Source organism: Rhinolophus hipposideros, assembly GCF_964194185.1.
Source record: "Rhinolophus hipposideros genome assembly, chromosome: 5".
NCBI classification, from domain to species: domain Eukaryota; kingdom Metazoa; phylum Chordata; class Mammalia; order Chiroptera; family Rhinolophidae; genus Rhinolophus; species Rhinolophus hipposideros.
In genome coordinates this window covers 80,575,251-80,588,524 of record NC_138051.1, presented here as the reverse complement: position 1 = coordinate 80,588,524, position 13,274 = coordinate 80,575,251, and the positions used below count along the sequence as shown (strand labels likewise).

Sequence of the window (13,274 nt, the reverse complement as noted above, 5' to 3'; positions counted from 1 at the left end):
TGACAGCTTCCTGTGAGACTTACACTATACATACTGTATGATGCATTTATGTTAGAGTCTGTGGCAATGGCAGATCCACAATTTCTGTATATGGAAGAACTCAGTAGCACAATCTGTTTGGAAGAAGAAGATGGGGGTTGGTTATGAAGGTGTATTTGCATAGTACTTTAGAAGAGATTGTATGTAACAAAGGGGGGGGGCTGATGGAAATTTTGAGTACCCAAACCACCCCTGAGAACCTAAGCTTGTCAAAGCCACCTCTCAAATCAGATTTACTCGATTCAGATCCCAGCTCTGTCTCTAGGCCGTGTGACCTTGGGCAAGCTATTTAACCTCTTTATTTTCTGAGCCTGTAAAACAGAGTTAATAACAAAATCTACCTTGTAGATAATATTGAGGGTTTAATGATGATGCCAGTAAATAACCTAGCAGTGTCTGGCTCACAGCAAGTCTCAGTGACTTACCTATTATGGTAAGAAACAAAATGAAATCTCAACCAGTCCTAATAAGTTAGGACCTATGACCCCATTTTGCAGATGGAAAACAGAGGTTATGAGAGTAACTAATTCAAGATCACAAAGCCAATACAGCAGGTCCTCCAACAACAGCATTTCTTTCAAGGTCATTTCGTTATAACGTTGATATTGATGAAATGCTGTAGGAACCTAACTCTCGTTTATATCAATTAGCCTATGGTAAAATTGGTTTCTGCTTAAGGTAGAAGAACCTATTGACCACATTAACTGAGAACTTACTATAAGTGATGTAAAGGAAATTCCATCCTAATCTGCCAGACTCCAGAACCTGAAATCCCATTATTGCCTCCACTTCTCCAGCCTTACCCAGGATTCTCTCAATTTTTATGAGGGTGAAGAAAACAAAACAAACAAAATCCTCCCAAGCAGATCCAATACTTAGAAGAACCAGTTGAAATGCCCCAAGTAGAGCTATGACCAACATATCTGTTCTTACAATAAGCAATACTGATGAGTAGTGATCTTGTAACAGAAATCACAGCCTTGCTCGGCCTTCTGGGACACTAAGGAATGAAATCACAGCACGGGAGAAAGAACTTTGTAAACTGCACCGCGCTTTACAAAGAGGTATCAATATTATTAAATGCTGCCCCCACCTTTTATCAAACCCGGAAAAACCCCTCACCTGTTTGGCCTCTCCAGCACCTCCCCTCCCTGCCCCCAACTGCAGCTGTGCGCAGCCAGTTGACTGTTTTTCCTTAAAGGCCTCTGGGTGCTCCTAGCTTCTTTAGACACTCAGCCAAAATTTTTAGACTGAGGCTGGGGGAAGGGGGTGACTCACCCCGAATTCGTTTGGCTCGATCGCTGAAGCTCAGGTTCTAGACCAGGGCACAAAACAAATCGGAAAGGCAGTTTCTGGAAGATTGGGAAACAGCTAATTTTGCAGGTGCTTCAGCATTAGTGGTAGCAATGAATGTAAATCCATACCGGGGGAAAAGGTTTGACTGCAGATGAAATGGGTAATACCCTATATGAAATTCACAGCGAAAATTTGAAACGGGACATTTAAATTCACTGCCCGAGGTGGGGTGGGGTTGGGGAGGAAGCGGGATCAGGAAGGACGCTGGTGGTTTTAAAATGCGTTTTTACTTGGGAAAGCCGGGCGGGGAAAGTAAAGGTCATCGTCTGTTTAATTTCCACCCCCAGCGCTGGACTTCCAGCATTAGCTCTGAAGGCCTCAGCTGTTGTACACACTCCGCGAAGGGGGAGGGGAGGGCGGAGGCGTGGAGGAGGGGCCCACTGAGAGGAATCTGGGCATGCAGCCGCGCATGCGCCTTTTCCGAGCAACAAGTGGGCTCTACAGAGGAAGTGTAAAAGCGGAGGGTGGGGGGGGGGAGAGCTGGTGCAGAGCATGGCGGTGACGTCAGCGCTCCGCCCGGGCGGCATCCCGCGCGGCCAAGCCGGGGACAGCGCGAGCCGCAGCGCGAGCGGGAGCGCCGAGACGCGCCTCCGGAACGTAGAGTAACAATCACAACCCCACATTCCGGGCGAGCGCGAGCGGGAAGGGATGCGACCCGGGCCCAGGCGCCGCGTGAGCGCCCTGCAACCAACGTGAGCGCCGCCAGCCGGTGCGGCCCGGGTGCCGGCCAGGCCTGGGGGCAGCGGGAGCCTGCGTGCGTGCGCTCTTCTCTGCTCTCGTGCGTCCTGGAAGCAGTGGCCGCGGTGGCTCCCTCCGGCCGTGCAAACCCAGCCGCCGCCAGCGGAACAGCCGACGCAGCGGAGGAGAGAAGCTCCTCTCTCGGCTCCCCCTCCCTACCCCAGCCCTGGGAAGCAGCGATTTCAGCAAGATTGGACCCGGGCACCGGGTGGCACTGCACCCTCTAGCCCTCGCCCCAGGGAGCCTGGCGGGGAGAGGACGCAGCTCGTAGGGGGAACCCCAGGGGAGAGGAAGAGACAGCCCCTTTCGAGCTTCCACGCACCAGCCTCTCCGGGGAGGGGGCCAAGAGCCAACGGCGGTCAGCACCCGGCACCCTCGCCCCCTCCCCCCGGTCCTGGAGCTTCCAGCCCGGGTCCGGGGCACCAGGAAGAAGGCGCCTGAGCTCCCCTCCCGACGAGACAGCCGCAGTAGGAGGTGGGGGCGAGGAGCGGGCTGAATTCGGCCGGTGGAGCCCCCGCAGAGAGGCGCAGCGCCGGCGGTGGAGACTCGCGCTCTCCCTCCAGCCCCTGGGGCAGAACTTTCTCGCCCCCCCCCCGCTTCCCCCGCTGCCGGACTCCCTCCCCAGCCTGCAGGTCCTCCCAGAGGAGAAGGCGCCGCGGAGACAGCCCGGGCGGGGGCCTACCTTTCTCAAGGCTGGCAACATGTCGGCGGCGCAGGTGTCCTCGTCCCGGAGACAATCCTGCTACCTGTGCGACCTGCCCCGTATGCCCTGGGCCATGATCTGGGACTTCTCGGAACCCGTGTGCCGCGGTTGCGTCAACTACGAGGGCGCCGATCGCATTGAGTTTGTGATCGAGACCGCGCGGCAGCTGAAACGCGCGCACGGTTGCTTCCAGGACGGCCGCTCCCCCGGGCCGCCGCCGCCCGTCGGGGTCAAGACGGTGGCCCTGTCGGCTAAGGAGGCGGCGGCGGCGGCGGCAGCGGCGGCGGCGGCCGCCGCGCAGCAGCAACAACAGCAGCAACAGCAGCAGCAGCCGCAGCAACAGCAGCTTAACCACGTCGATGGTTCTACCAAGCCTGCGGTGCTGGCAGCCCCGTCCGGCCTGGAGCGCTACGGCCTCAGCGCAGCCGCCGCCGCCGCCGCGGCCGCCGCGGTGGAACAGCGCAGCCGCTTCGAGTACCCGCCACCGCCGGTGAGCTTGGGGAGCAGCAGCCACGCCGCGCGGCTGCCCAACGGCCTGGGGGGCCCCAACGGCTTCCCCAAGTCGGCACCGGAGGAGGGACCCCCGGAGCTGAACCGCCAGAGCCCCAACTCGTCCTCGGCGTCGTCTCGGCGCGGGACGCACGGTGGGCTAGTGACGGGGCTGCCCAACCCAGGGGGTGGCGGAGGCCCCCAACTCACGGTGCCCCCCAATTTGCTGCCGCAGACGCTGCTTAACGGCCCGGCCAGCGCCGCCGTACTGCCCCCACCGCCGCCCCACGGCCTCGGCAGCCGTGGGCCCCCGACGCCCGCGCCCCCAGGGGCCCCCGGGGGCCCCGCTTGTCTCGGGGGCGCGCCGGGAGTATCCGCCGCGTCGTCTTCGGCATCGTCTTCGACCTCGTCGTCGGTGGCCGAGGTGGGCGTGGGTGCTGGCGGCAAAAGGCCCGGCTCGGTGTCGAGCACCGACCAAGAGCGTGAGCTGAAGGAGAAGCAGCGTAACGCCGAGGCCCTGGCGGAGCTGAGCGAGAGCCTGCGCAATCGCGCGGAGGAGTGGGCAAACAAGCCCAAGATGGTCCGCGACACGCTGCTCACGCTGGCTGGCTGCACACCCTACGAGGTTCGCTTCAAGAAGGACCACTCGCTACTGGGCCGCGTCTTCGCCTTCGACGCTGTCTCCAAGCCCGGCATGGACTACGAATTGAAGCTATTCATTGAGTACCCCACGGGCTCGGGCAACGTGTACTCCAGCGCATCTGGGGTGGCCAAGCAGATGTACCAGGACTGTATGAAGGACTTCGGTCGGGGTCTATCCTCCGGCTTCAAGTATCTGGAGTACGAGAAGAAACACGGTTCCGGGGACTGGCGCCTACTTGGAGACCTGCTGCCCGAGGCCGTGCGCTTCTTTAAGGAGGGCGTGCCCGGCGCCGACATGCTGCCCCAGCCCTACCTGGACGCCAGCTGCCCCATGCTGCCCACGGCGCTGGTGAGTCTAAGCCGCGCCCCCAGTGCACCCCCGGGGACTGGGGCCCTGCCGCCCGCCACCCCCTCGGGTCGGGGCACAGCCGCCAACCTGCGCAAGAGGAAGGCGTCCCCCGAGCCTCCGGACTCCGCCGAGGGCGCGCTGAAGCTGGGCGAGGAGCAGCAGAGGCAGCAGTGGATGGCGAACCAGAGCGAGGCACTAAAGCTCACCATGTCGGCCGGGGGCTTTGCGGCGCCAGGCCACGCGGCCGGGGGTCCGCCTCCGCCGCCCCCACCCTTGGGACCCCATTCCAATCGGACCACCCCGCCTGAGTCGGCCCCTCAGAACGGTCCATCCCCCATGGCCGCCCTCATGTCGGTGGCAGACACTCTGGGCACCGCGCACTCGCCCAAGGATGGCAGTTCTGTGCACTCCACCACTGCGTCCGCGCGGCGTAACAGCAGCAGCCCAGTGTCGCCGGCTTCTGTGCCCGGGCAGCGCCGTTTGGCCTCACGGAACGGGGACCTGAATTTGCAGGTGGCGCCCCCGCCACCTGGCACCCACCCGGGCATGGACCAAGTGCACCCCCAAAACATTCCGGATTCCCCTATGGCCAACAGTGGGCCCCTTTGCTGTACCATTTGCCACGAACGTTTGGAGGACACGCATTTTGTTCAGTGCCCATCCGTCCCCAGCCACAAATTCTGCTTCCCTTGCTCTAGAGAGAGTATCAAGGCCCAGGGGGCCACCGGCGAGGTGTACTGCCCCAGCGGAGAGAAATGCCCCTTAGTAGGGTCAAATGTACCTTGGGCCTTCATGCAGGGTGAAATCGCGACGATCTTAGCTGGGGATGTTAAAGTGAAAAAGGAGAGAGACCCTTGAACCACAAGACGGCCACCTCCTTTGCCCCAGACCAGTTCCTCTCCAATGCAGAGGGCCCCTCCCCCACCCACATCGACCCTCCCTTCCCTCACCCCAAGATGTAGAATTGTGAATATAACAAACTGCAAAAAGTTAGTCTTATGTATAGACATTATTTTCGTCGTATGTTTCTATATTTTGAAACAAAGGTATGTAACTTCTTCATTTGAAGGATAAGCTGGTTTGTGTTGAGCAGTATAATATTGGTTGGGTCATTTGCATCATATTTGTTAGCATTTATTTGGTGGCAGAGTGTTTGCCTAGGTACAGAATTAATAACCCTTAGCAACGACTGCTGCTGGTGTGTATTTTTGTAAATGTTATGCACTCTCTGAAAGGAAAAAAAACACACAAAAGAAAATGTTTTTTTTTTTTGCCAAGGCCAGTGTTGCTGCCTAAAAAAATGATGCTATAAAATGGTGACAGCTTCTTTCTAAACAGCCCCAAGTGTTGAAGTCTTCACTTTATTTTGTCCTGTTTTGTTTTGTTTTTGTTTTGTTTGCAAAATGGTAAGGGGGATGTTGGGCGGGGGGCGGGGTGTTTTTCGTTGCAAGTTTGTGAGGGAAAATGTTTGGGTTTGTTTCTACTGACCTGAATGTGTTGAATCTTCACGTGTTGTTTTGTTTTTGCTTTATTGATGCACGGATGCTTTTGAACAGTAGAGCGAAATGCTAGACATGGAGAATCTGCTCTGTTTGTCCTTTATACATTTCTGTAGTTAACAGAACACTGTAATGTGCCTTGGAGCTTAGTAACTTGTAATAAATTCAATTGATATTAATTCTGCCCCGAGTCAGCAAGTGTGTTTTTCTAGGGGTAAGGCCACACTGTTCTAACATGGGGTACACCCTCCCTGTCTCCAACGTAGAACACAAATGCTGGTGCCTTTGAAAGCCCTCAGAGATGGCATCTGTAGAAAGCCCTGTGCTGGCTGGCTGCCCCTCCCCCTCACTACCAGGCTATTTACATTCACCTCTGGGCGAGGACAGTTGCTGACTAAGCGATTTCTGTTTACTCTTCAGCATCTCTATTTTCTTCCGGATGTGGTGCCCCAGCTGCAAATGGCATTGTCAGGATTGTTTTTTGGTGGCTCGCCTTGTGGCCCTGAGTATATGCTGATACCTAATACAGCTGTGACTTGTGCGAGTCGTAGGAAAAAAACTAGGGTGCTTTGCCTCTTAGATGTGGCAGAAGTCACTGTTGCTGCACATTTAAAGCAAAAATGCCAGAGCTGAGAGCCATCAGTAGAGGCAGGAGGGGTGTGGGCAACTGGGAAACAAATGCATGGACTAAGCCAGGAGAGTTCCCAGCAGCTTCTAGCTGATGCATTGGGAAAGCAGTTTTTACCTTTCATTGCACGTTGTTTCTTTCCTTCTCTTTTGTTACATATTTCTAAAGGCAGGACACTTAGCTGGTCAGAAGATAATTGTGGGGAGTGGGCAAGAGAGAAAAAAAACCCAAACCCAGTTTCTGAGCAAAGGTCACTTATGACACCAAATAAAAAACATTCCCACTGAATGTTTGGTGAAGAAATGCAATTATTCACCTAATCAACTTGCTGGATGGAGTTGTGAAGTATAGAGTGAAAGGAAAGGAGACTGGGGACAGCAATGTCCTTTAGAGCTCTGAGCCCCCTTGGCAGAAACAAGACAAACCCTCCCAGAGCTCCGGGAAGGCAAACAACCCTGGTGTGAACCTTGTACTTTCCTGGGAGGCAAATGGAGCAAGAGAGTACAGGAGGGAGGAAGCAAAACAACCGGCCATCCGATCTGAAATTCATTCCTGCCACACCCCATTCCTGGTTGGGGTCCAGCTGGACCAGGACAGTCCCTACCAAGGATGGACGAATAAGGGAAGAGACGTGGTGTCCCCCCACACTCCCATCAAAGAGGGAGAAGGAGGGTAGGGCGGTGGTATGGGCGCCGGCACACTTGAGGAGGAAAAACAAATCATGGGTTAGCTCAGAACACCGGTGTGGAGGTTGGGTTGGTGTTGGGACTTGCTGTTAATAACACCCTTTTAGTTTCTGTTCCTGCTTTGCCATCACTATCATTAAAGTAGTGGAAACCGTGTGTGTGTGTGTGTGTGTGTGTGTGTGTGTGTGTGTGTAAATGGCAATTGATCTGCTGCAGCCTCTTAATCCTGGTGCATGGGAGGTGCCTGTCTCACCTCTTTAAGAATCTCCCCACATATAAATAGATATTCGTGTCAGCTTCCTGCAAATGTGTCCTTGGATTTTCATCCGCTGCCAAGTGTTGTATTGGTGCTTATGAGTCATGAAACCTATTTTCATCCTCAGGGGTAATTAACTTGGGGTTGATAATGCATAGCAGACTGTAGGAAGAGTTAATTCTAAAACCCATCCTCGCCTGGCTACCAATCACACATTTCACTTAAAGGTCTGGGTTGGCTTTTCTCATAAACTCATTAATAAAAACCAAGCATGTTTCGCCTGGAAGATCCTCTAAGGTGCTCCCAATCCCCTCTCCCAACGCACACACTCTTAAAATGGGAAAAGCTCAGCAGCCTGAGAATATAGAGTATCATGGGTGTAATTTAACCACCATTGAATGAAGGAGCAGTGGATTCAGCCACAGCATTGAACTGCGCATGTGAATTTTGATGTGTGGTTTACCTGTCCAGGTGTGGAACCTGTGAGCACTGTCTGGTGGTTCCAAGTGGGAGCCAGCCCTATTATCTGCCCCTGTGTCCACATCTGCTCCTGCTGGCCTGCCACAGCGGCTTCATTGCTCTGGAGATACGTTCTGGAACTTTTAGGATTACAAGACCCTTGAGAGGTAGGAAAGGGGCCTGTCATTAGGTGCTGAGAACAGTGTAGCTTGCCCCCTTTCTTGTTTCTGGGTACATTATGAACAGGAGAGGCAGTGGCTGTAATAATGAGGCACCAGCAAAGGGAGCCTGTGGGTTTCACTAAGGAAACCTGCCTTGATGAGACCTGGGGGAGAGGCGGGAGAGAGTGGGAGGGAGAGAGCAGGTTGGGGTGGAACTTAGACTGGAAGTGAATTATAATGATGCAGTTAATTAAAGTTTACCATAGCCAGGGGCCATTTGTTAAATGGCTTTTGCTCCCTTCTCTTTTTTTGGAACCATGTGACCTTTCTCTTTGCTCTGACCCATTCAGCCACTAGTCTGGTTGCCTATCCAATCTTGCTTTGATCCTACAGCTAGATTCCTCCTTTCCTGAAGCCTTCCACACTGCATACCTAGGAAGTATTTTTCTCTCCTGAGGATTTTTGTGGGTTTCAGAGATTCAGGTGGAATGTCTCTGGGTGAGCCTGGGTTTCCTTCATCTCCAGTTCACCCCGATTGCCCCACCTCCTCCATTTCCCATTCTTTTCACTCCCTTCCCCCTCAGAGCCAAAGTGGACAACATTTAAAAATCCGTGTTGTATTTATTTATAAGCATTGTTTGTACAGCTAACCCAAGCTGCATGTTTCTGTAGGGCACTGGGGTAGTGCAACGAGGGTTTCAAGAGAATAGGCTGATGGGGGGCATTTTTTGACCTTGATTTCTGAAGGCTGCACCATAAGAGATCCACTTTGTCAAGTCCTGCACGCACATGTGAACCTGCTCAGCTCCTGTGGGCACACATGCCTACGTTATTAAATGTAAGATTCACGTGCATCCAGCCTAGGCTGTTAATGTAACGAGTGCTGGTTTTCTCTCGTACTTTATCAATCAAGGAAATTCAAACTGGGAATAACTCTTAACGTCATCTAGTGGAATGCTTTCTAAACCTTTATGAGGTTAGACACCTTAGAAAAATCATACAAATTATGAGTCCTTCTCCAGAAAGTTCAGGTGTTCCCACACACATGGATTTGCATATATTTTCTTTGCTTTTTAATATAAATTTTATGTATTTATTTTTGAATAGATAATACATTTCTTTGGTTCAAAATTCAAACCATACAAAGGAGAGCACAGTACAACTGTATGGTCTCCTTGCTACAATTGGCTCTTCTGCCACCCAGTTCCCTTCGGGATGCAACCAGTGTTACCCAATTTTAAAGGGGTTCATGCACATCTAAAGCCCATTCATGGAACTTGAAGTTAGAACTTAGGTCTCATCTGTCCACCTTGTAGAAATGAGGGCCCCAAGGCACAGAGAGGTGAAGTAACTTGCTTAAGGTCACACTAGATCCCTATTAGGGAACAGCTCTAATAGACAGTTTTTAAAAATTTAAGGATACTTGGCTTAACCAGAGCTGTATTTGAGAAAGGGTGATGATAAGGTGAGCAAAAGGAGCACCTTGTGGGGTGGGGAATTCGTATTTTCATTAACTCTTGGAGGACTGGGAATAAGCACTTGTCCCTTGGTCTCTCGGAGCTGGACATTTTGGGGAAGGGGATGATCAGAGAAGTTCCTAGGTTTCTTACTGTAAATATCAGTTAGGCCTGAACTGGTGGAGTCTTTCAACATTTGAGCTGTGGACCTTCTCACCACGTCCCCCTTTGCTGACTGGAAACTTCTGAAGGTCTAAAGACAGTCAGATAAGCAACCATCAGGGCATGGAAGTATGTAGGGAGAGCTGGCCTGGTGGCTCAGGTGGTTGGAGTGCTGTGCTCCTAATGCTGAGGTCACGGGTTCGATTCCCACATGGGCCAGTGAGCTGCGCCCTCTATAGCTAAGATTGTGAACAACGGCTCTCTGGCTGCCCTGAGCAGCGGAAGGTCAGTATGGGTTGCTGTGTGCTGCTGTGTGCTGCCACCGTCTATCGAGTGCTGCCACGAGTGGCCAGTGGCTGGCAGTCTGCGTGAGCGGCCGGTAGCCGGCGAGATGCTGTGAATGGCCGGTCAGCCGACCGACAACCGGTAGTGGAGCACAAGGCTCATAATACCAGCATGGGCCAGGGAGCTGTGTCCTACTCAACTAGACTGAGAAACAATGGCTTGAACCGGAGTGGGCAGGGGGAGGCGAAAGAAGAGAAAACAAAAAAGAAGTATGTAGGGAGAGAGAAAGGAAGATCAACCAGAACTTCTCTGACCTTGAGCTTGAGGCTTCTCTCCTCTCTCCCTGTCACCATCCTCTGCCTGGTGGTCTATTCCCACTGCTGAAGAGGGAACTGAAGGAGACAAGTGACATGCCAGGTGCTGTGTGATGTGCAGGGTAGGTGCACATTACACCAGCCAAGCGTTAGTCCAGCCTATGAAGAGGGTGTGATGACCTCCATTTTACAAATGTGCTGACTGAGCTCAAAGAGGTTAAATAACCAAGGCCAGGCTTGGTATGCAAGCCAAGCCCGAGGCAGCCTGGAGGACTCCTATGTGGTTCCATGCAGAGGGTCTCTGACTTCTGACCCGGAGGGCCTGGGAAACCTAGGCTCAGATCTTGAGCCCCATCCCTCAGCCCTTTCCCGTCTCCCAGAATCTCAGTGTGAGCCTGGCCAGTGCCAGTGAGTTAGGCTGTTCATGAGGGGATGTGAGGAAGCCCCTAAGTAGAGGGCATTTCCTAGACTCAGTGTTCTGGGGACACATGGCTGTGCTGTCCAAGCAGGATGTCCAATCAGGGGTTCTGAAGCAAGGCTGTTCTTCTGAAGTCTCCCTCAGCTGCCTGCTACCCCCAAGCTGAATTAAAGAATAACCCCACCTCTGTCCCAGCTTTGACTGAACAGAGAGGTGGACAGAAAGCAGATGGGGGTTCTAATTTCTAAGATGTATTATTTCTATAGGGAGCATTAGCTCCACGAGCTTCCGTCTTCCTTGGAATCTTGTTTGTTTTAGGGAAAAAGAAGTGGCAGTTAACGGGCCTGGCTTGGTTGTCCTGTCTCTTTTGGGTACTATACCTCTCTGTGGGTACCATATTGTGGACACACAATTGTTGGGTCCCCAGTTCAGGCTAGACTCAAGAGAAAAGTCTCCCGACCTTTTAAATGGTCTGTTGGCTCCAGTCTCTGCCCACTCTAGGCCATGGCTCTGTAGCGGTCAATTCTTTTACACATCTGAGCATGTCACGTCCTGGCTTAGAAACCTTCTTTGGCTCTCTGTTGCCTACAGGATAAAGTCCAAATTCCTTAGCATAGGAAGCAAAGTTCTCCACCATTTCTCCATCCCAGGGGTAGAGTATTTTAATTTTTAAAAAGGTATTACATATACATGATTTTTAAAAAAATCAAGCAGCATGAAAAGATACTCAGTGAATAGTCAGTCAGAGTTCTTCCCGTTCCAGGTCTTCAGTTCCCCTCCACTGAGAGACGCGCTGCTGACAGTTATTTTGTGTACACTTTCAGCAGTATTGCATTCCCAAAGAAGCTCAGATTTATAATACGGAGGGTGCCCCAAAAAAAGGTATACACATTTTAAGAAAGGAAAAAAACGATTAACATTGTAATATTCAATATATACTGATAACAAAAGATGAATACAAGTCATGTTTGACTTCTGCAATTACAAGAGGTGCTTATAGTGGTTACCATCAGCGTCCAGCCCCTTCTGATTACGGTGAACTACTGCTTGAACAATGTTGACCATCTCTTAAAATGTGTATACATTTTTTTTTGGCACTCCCAGTCTATATCTCCTGGGAGTAGATCTAGGGACAAGCCAAAGACAAAAAGGAAGGTCCAGGGCAAGGAACGCCAATCAGGGTCTGCGATGTCCTCTACCCCACAGTCAGGGATTAGCTATTATTCTTCACAGACTCCTGGATAAGGGATGTGTGTGTGTGTGTGTGTGTGTGTCTCCTTGGGCCACACCCAGTCCACCTACATCGCTGTGATGCATTGGGCTCCCTAATTGAGCCCCTATGTGGCTTGGGGTTGGTTTTCTGGAAGGAATGGAGGTGGGGGAGGTAGGGTGGTGGCTATGGAGGGCAGGTACCCCCTCCAGTGTCTAGTGCCTTCCTCTCCAAGAGCTGCAGTCCCCTCCCTCTCTCACTATCTCAACAGCTTGATGAAGCTGGCAGAGTTGCTTTCTTAGGTGACAGACCTGGAAACTCTGGCTAAAAGAAAACAGCAAGGGAGAAACATTACTGAGTGTCACTTTGGACCTGACAGTGCATTAAGCATTACCATGTACTATTTCTCCTTTATTATGGCAAACCTTTGAGGCCACTTGTTGCTCTTATTCTCCTTATTCTCCTACTATGGGAAAATAACCATAGTAGGTACCATTATTACCCCCATTTCACAGACAAGGCAACCAAGGCACAGAACAGGAAATAACTTGCCCCTGACTGGCAGCACTCCTTCTCTCACATCTGAAGGTCATTCACATACTCCCCTATCCCTAAGCCCCCCACATCTCATTCTGTACCAGTGCAACCTCTGCTGGGGAGGCCTGGGTTTTTGTTGCAAGGAGGAGTGAGCATTTAAAATCTGGAACCCCCAGTTAGTGACTCAGGAGCCACAGCTCCAGGAGGTCTCAGAGGCTGCCTCTGAGAACAGGTTTGGGTCACTGGGGCCATGCTGCGTGCTGCGTGTGTGCTAGGGGCAAAGCTGGCGGCCAGCACCCCGGGAGGGGCAGGTCTGGAATGCTGAGCCACGTGAACATGAAGGAATTAACTCTGTGCCCCTGGGTCTCGGCCCAGACAGTCATGTGACCACCTCCTACAAACTTCCCCCTCCCCCCTTGTCTGCCTGGAGCAGTAGGCCTGCAATGCTCTGTTCTGCTAGGACAAGGCAACTGATTCCTGATTCTAGGAGTTGCCAACATGCCCACTTAGGGGAAAGGGAACCCTCTGGAACTGGGATCGTTTTAGGGGAGGGGAGAGAAGTGACTGGGAGATTCCCAAGATAAGACAGAAGTGGGGAGACCAGAGCAGAAGCTGCTATGGGTTCCTCCCTCTTATCTGGGGTTAAACAACCTGGCCAGGCCATCCGACTGGAGGCAGCTTTTCAGGCTCCAGGCTGGTTCCACCCCAGAAGGGCCTCCATGCCACAGTGGTCAGTGGAGGAACCCAGCTGGGGTTGGGGGAGGCAGGGCCGGCCCCAGCGCGGGGAGCTGGCACTTGCAGCGCCTCATCAGCCCTAGGCACAGCCCGTGCCTTGCCACTGCCTCCCACCTGTCCTCAGCCTGTCCGTCACCCACGGAGGTCGATG

The 13,274-nt window shown here is 52.7% G+C and overlaps 1 protein-coding gene across 1 annotated transcript; it reads left to right on the top strand.

The window, feature by feature from the left end:
- The first annotated feature begins 1,406 nt into the window (after nucleotides 1-1,406).
- IRF2BPL (interferon regulatory factor 2 binding protein like) lies at nucleotides 1,407-5,994 on the top strand. Its single transcript, XM_081048897.1, has one exon. It carries the CDS (start codon nucleotides 2,835-2,837, stop codon nucleotides 5,172-5,174), a length of 2,340 nt encoding a protein of 779 aa, XP_080905023.1. The 5' UTR covers nucleotides 1,407-2,834; the 3' UTR covers nucleotides 5,175-5,994.
- The last annotated feature ends 7,280 nt before the right edge of the window (nucleotides 5,995-13,274 follow it).

What these genes read in the sequence shown, in the direction of transcription:
- IRF2BPL (XM_081048897.1), top strand. Translation starts at nt 2,835, where the DNA reads ATGTCGGCGGCGCAGGTGTCCTCGTCCCGGAGACAATCCTGCTACCTG.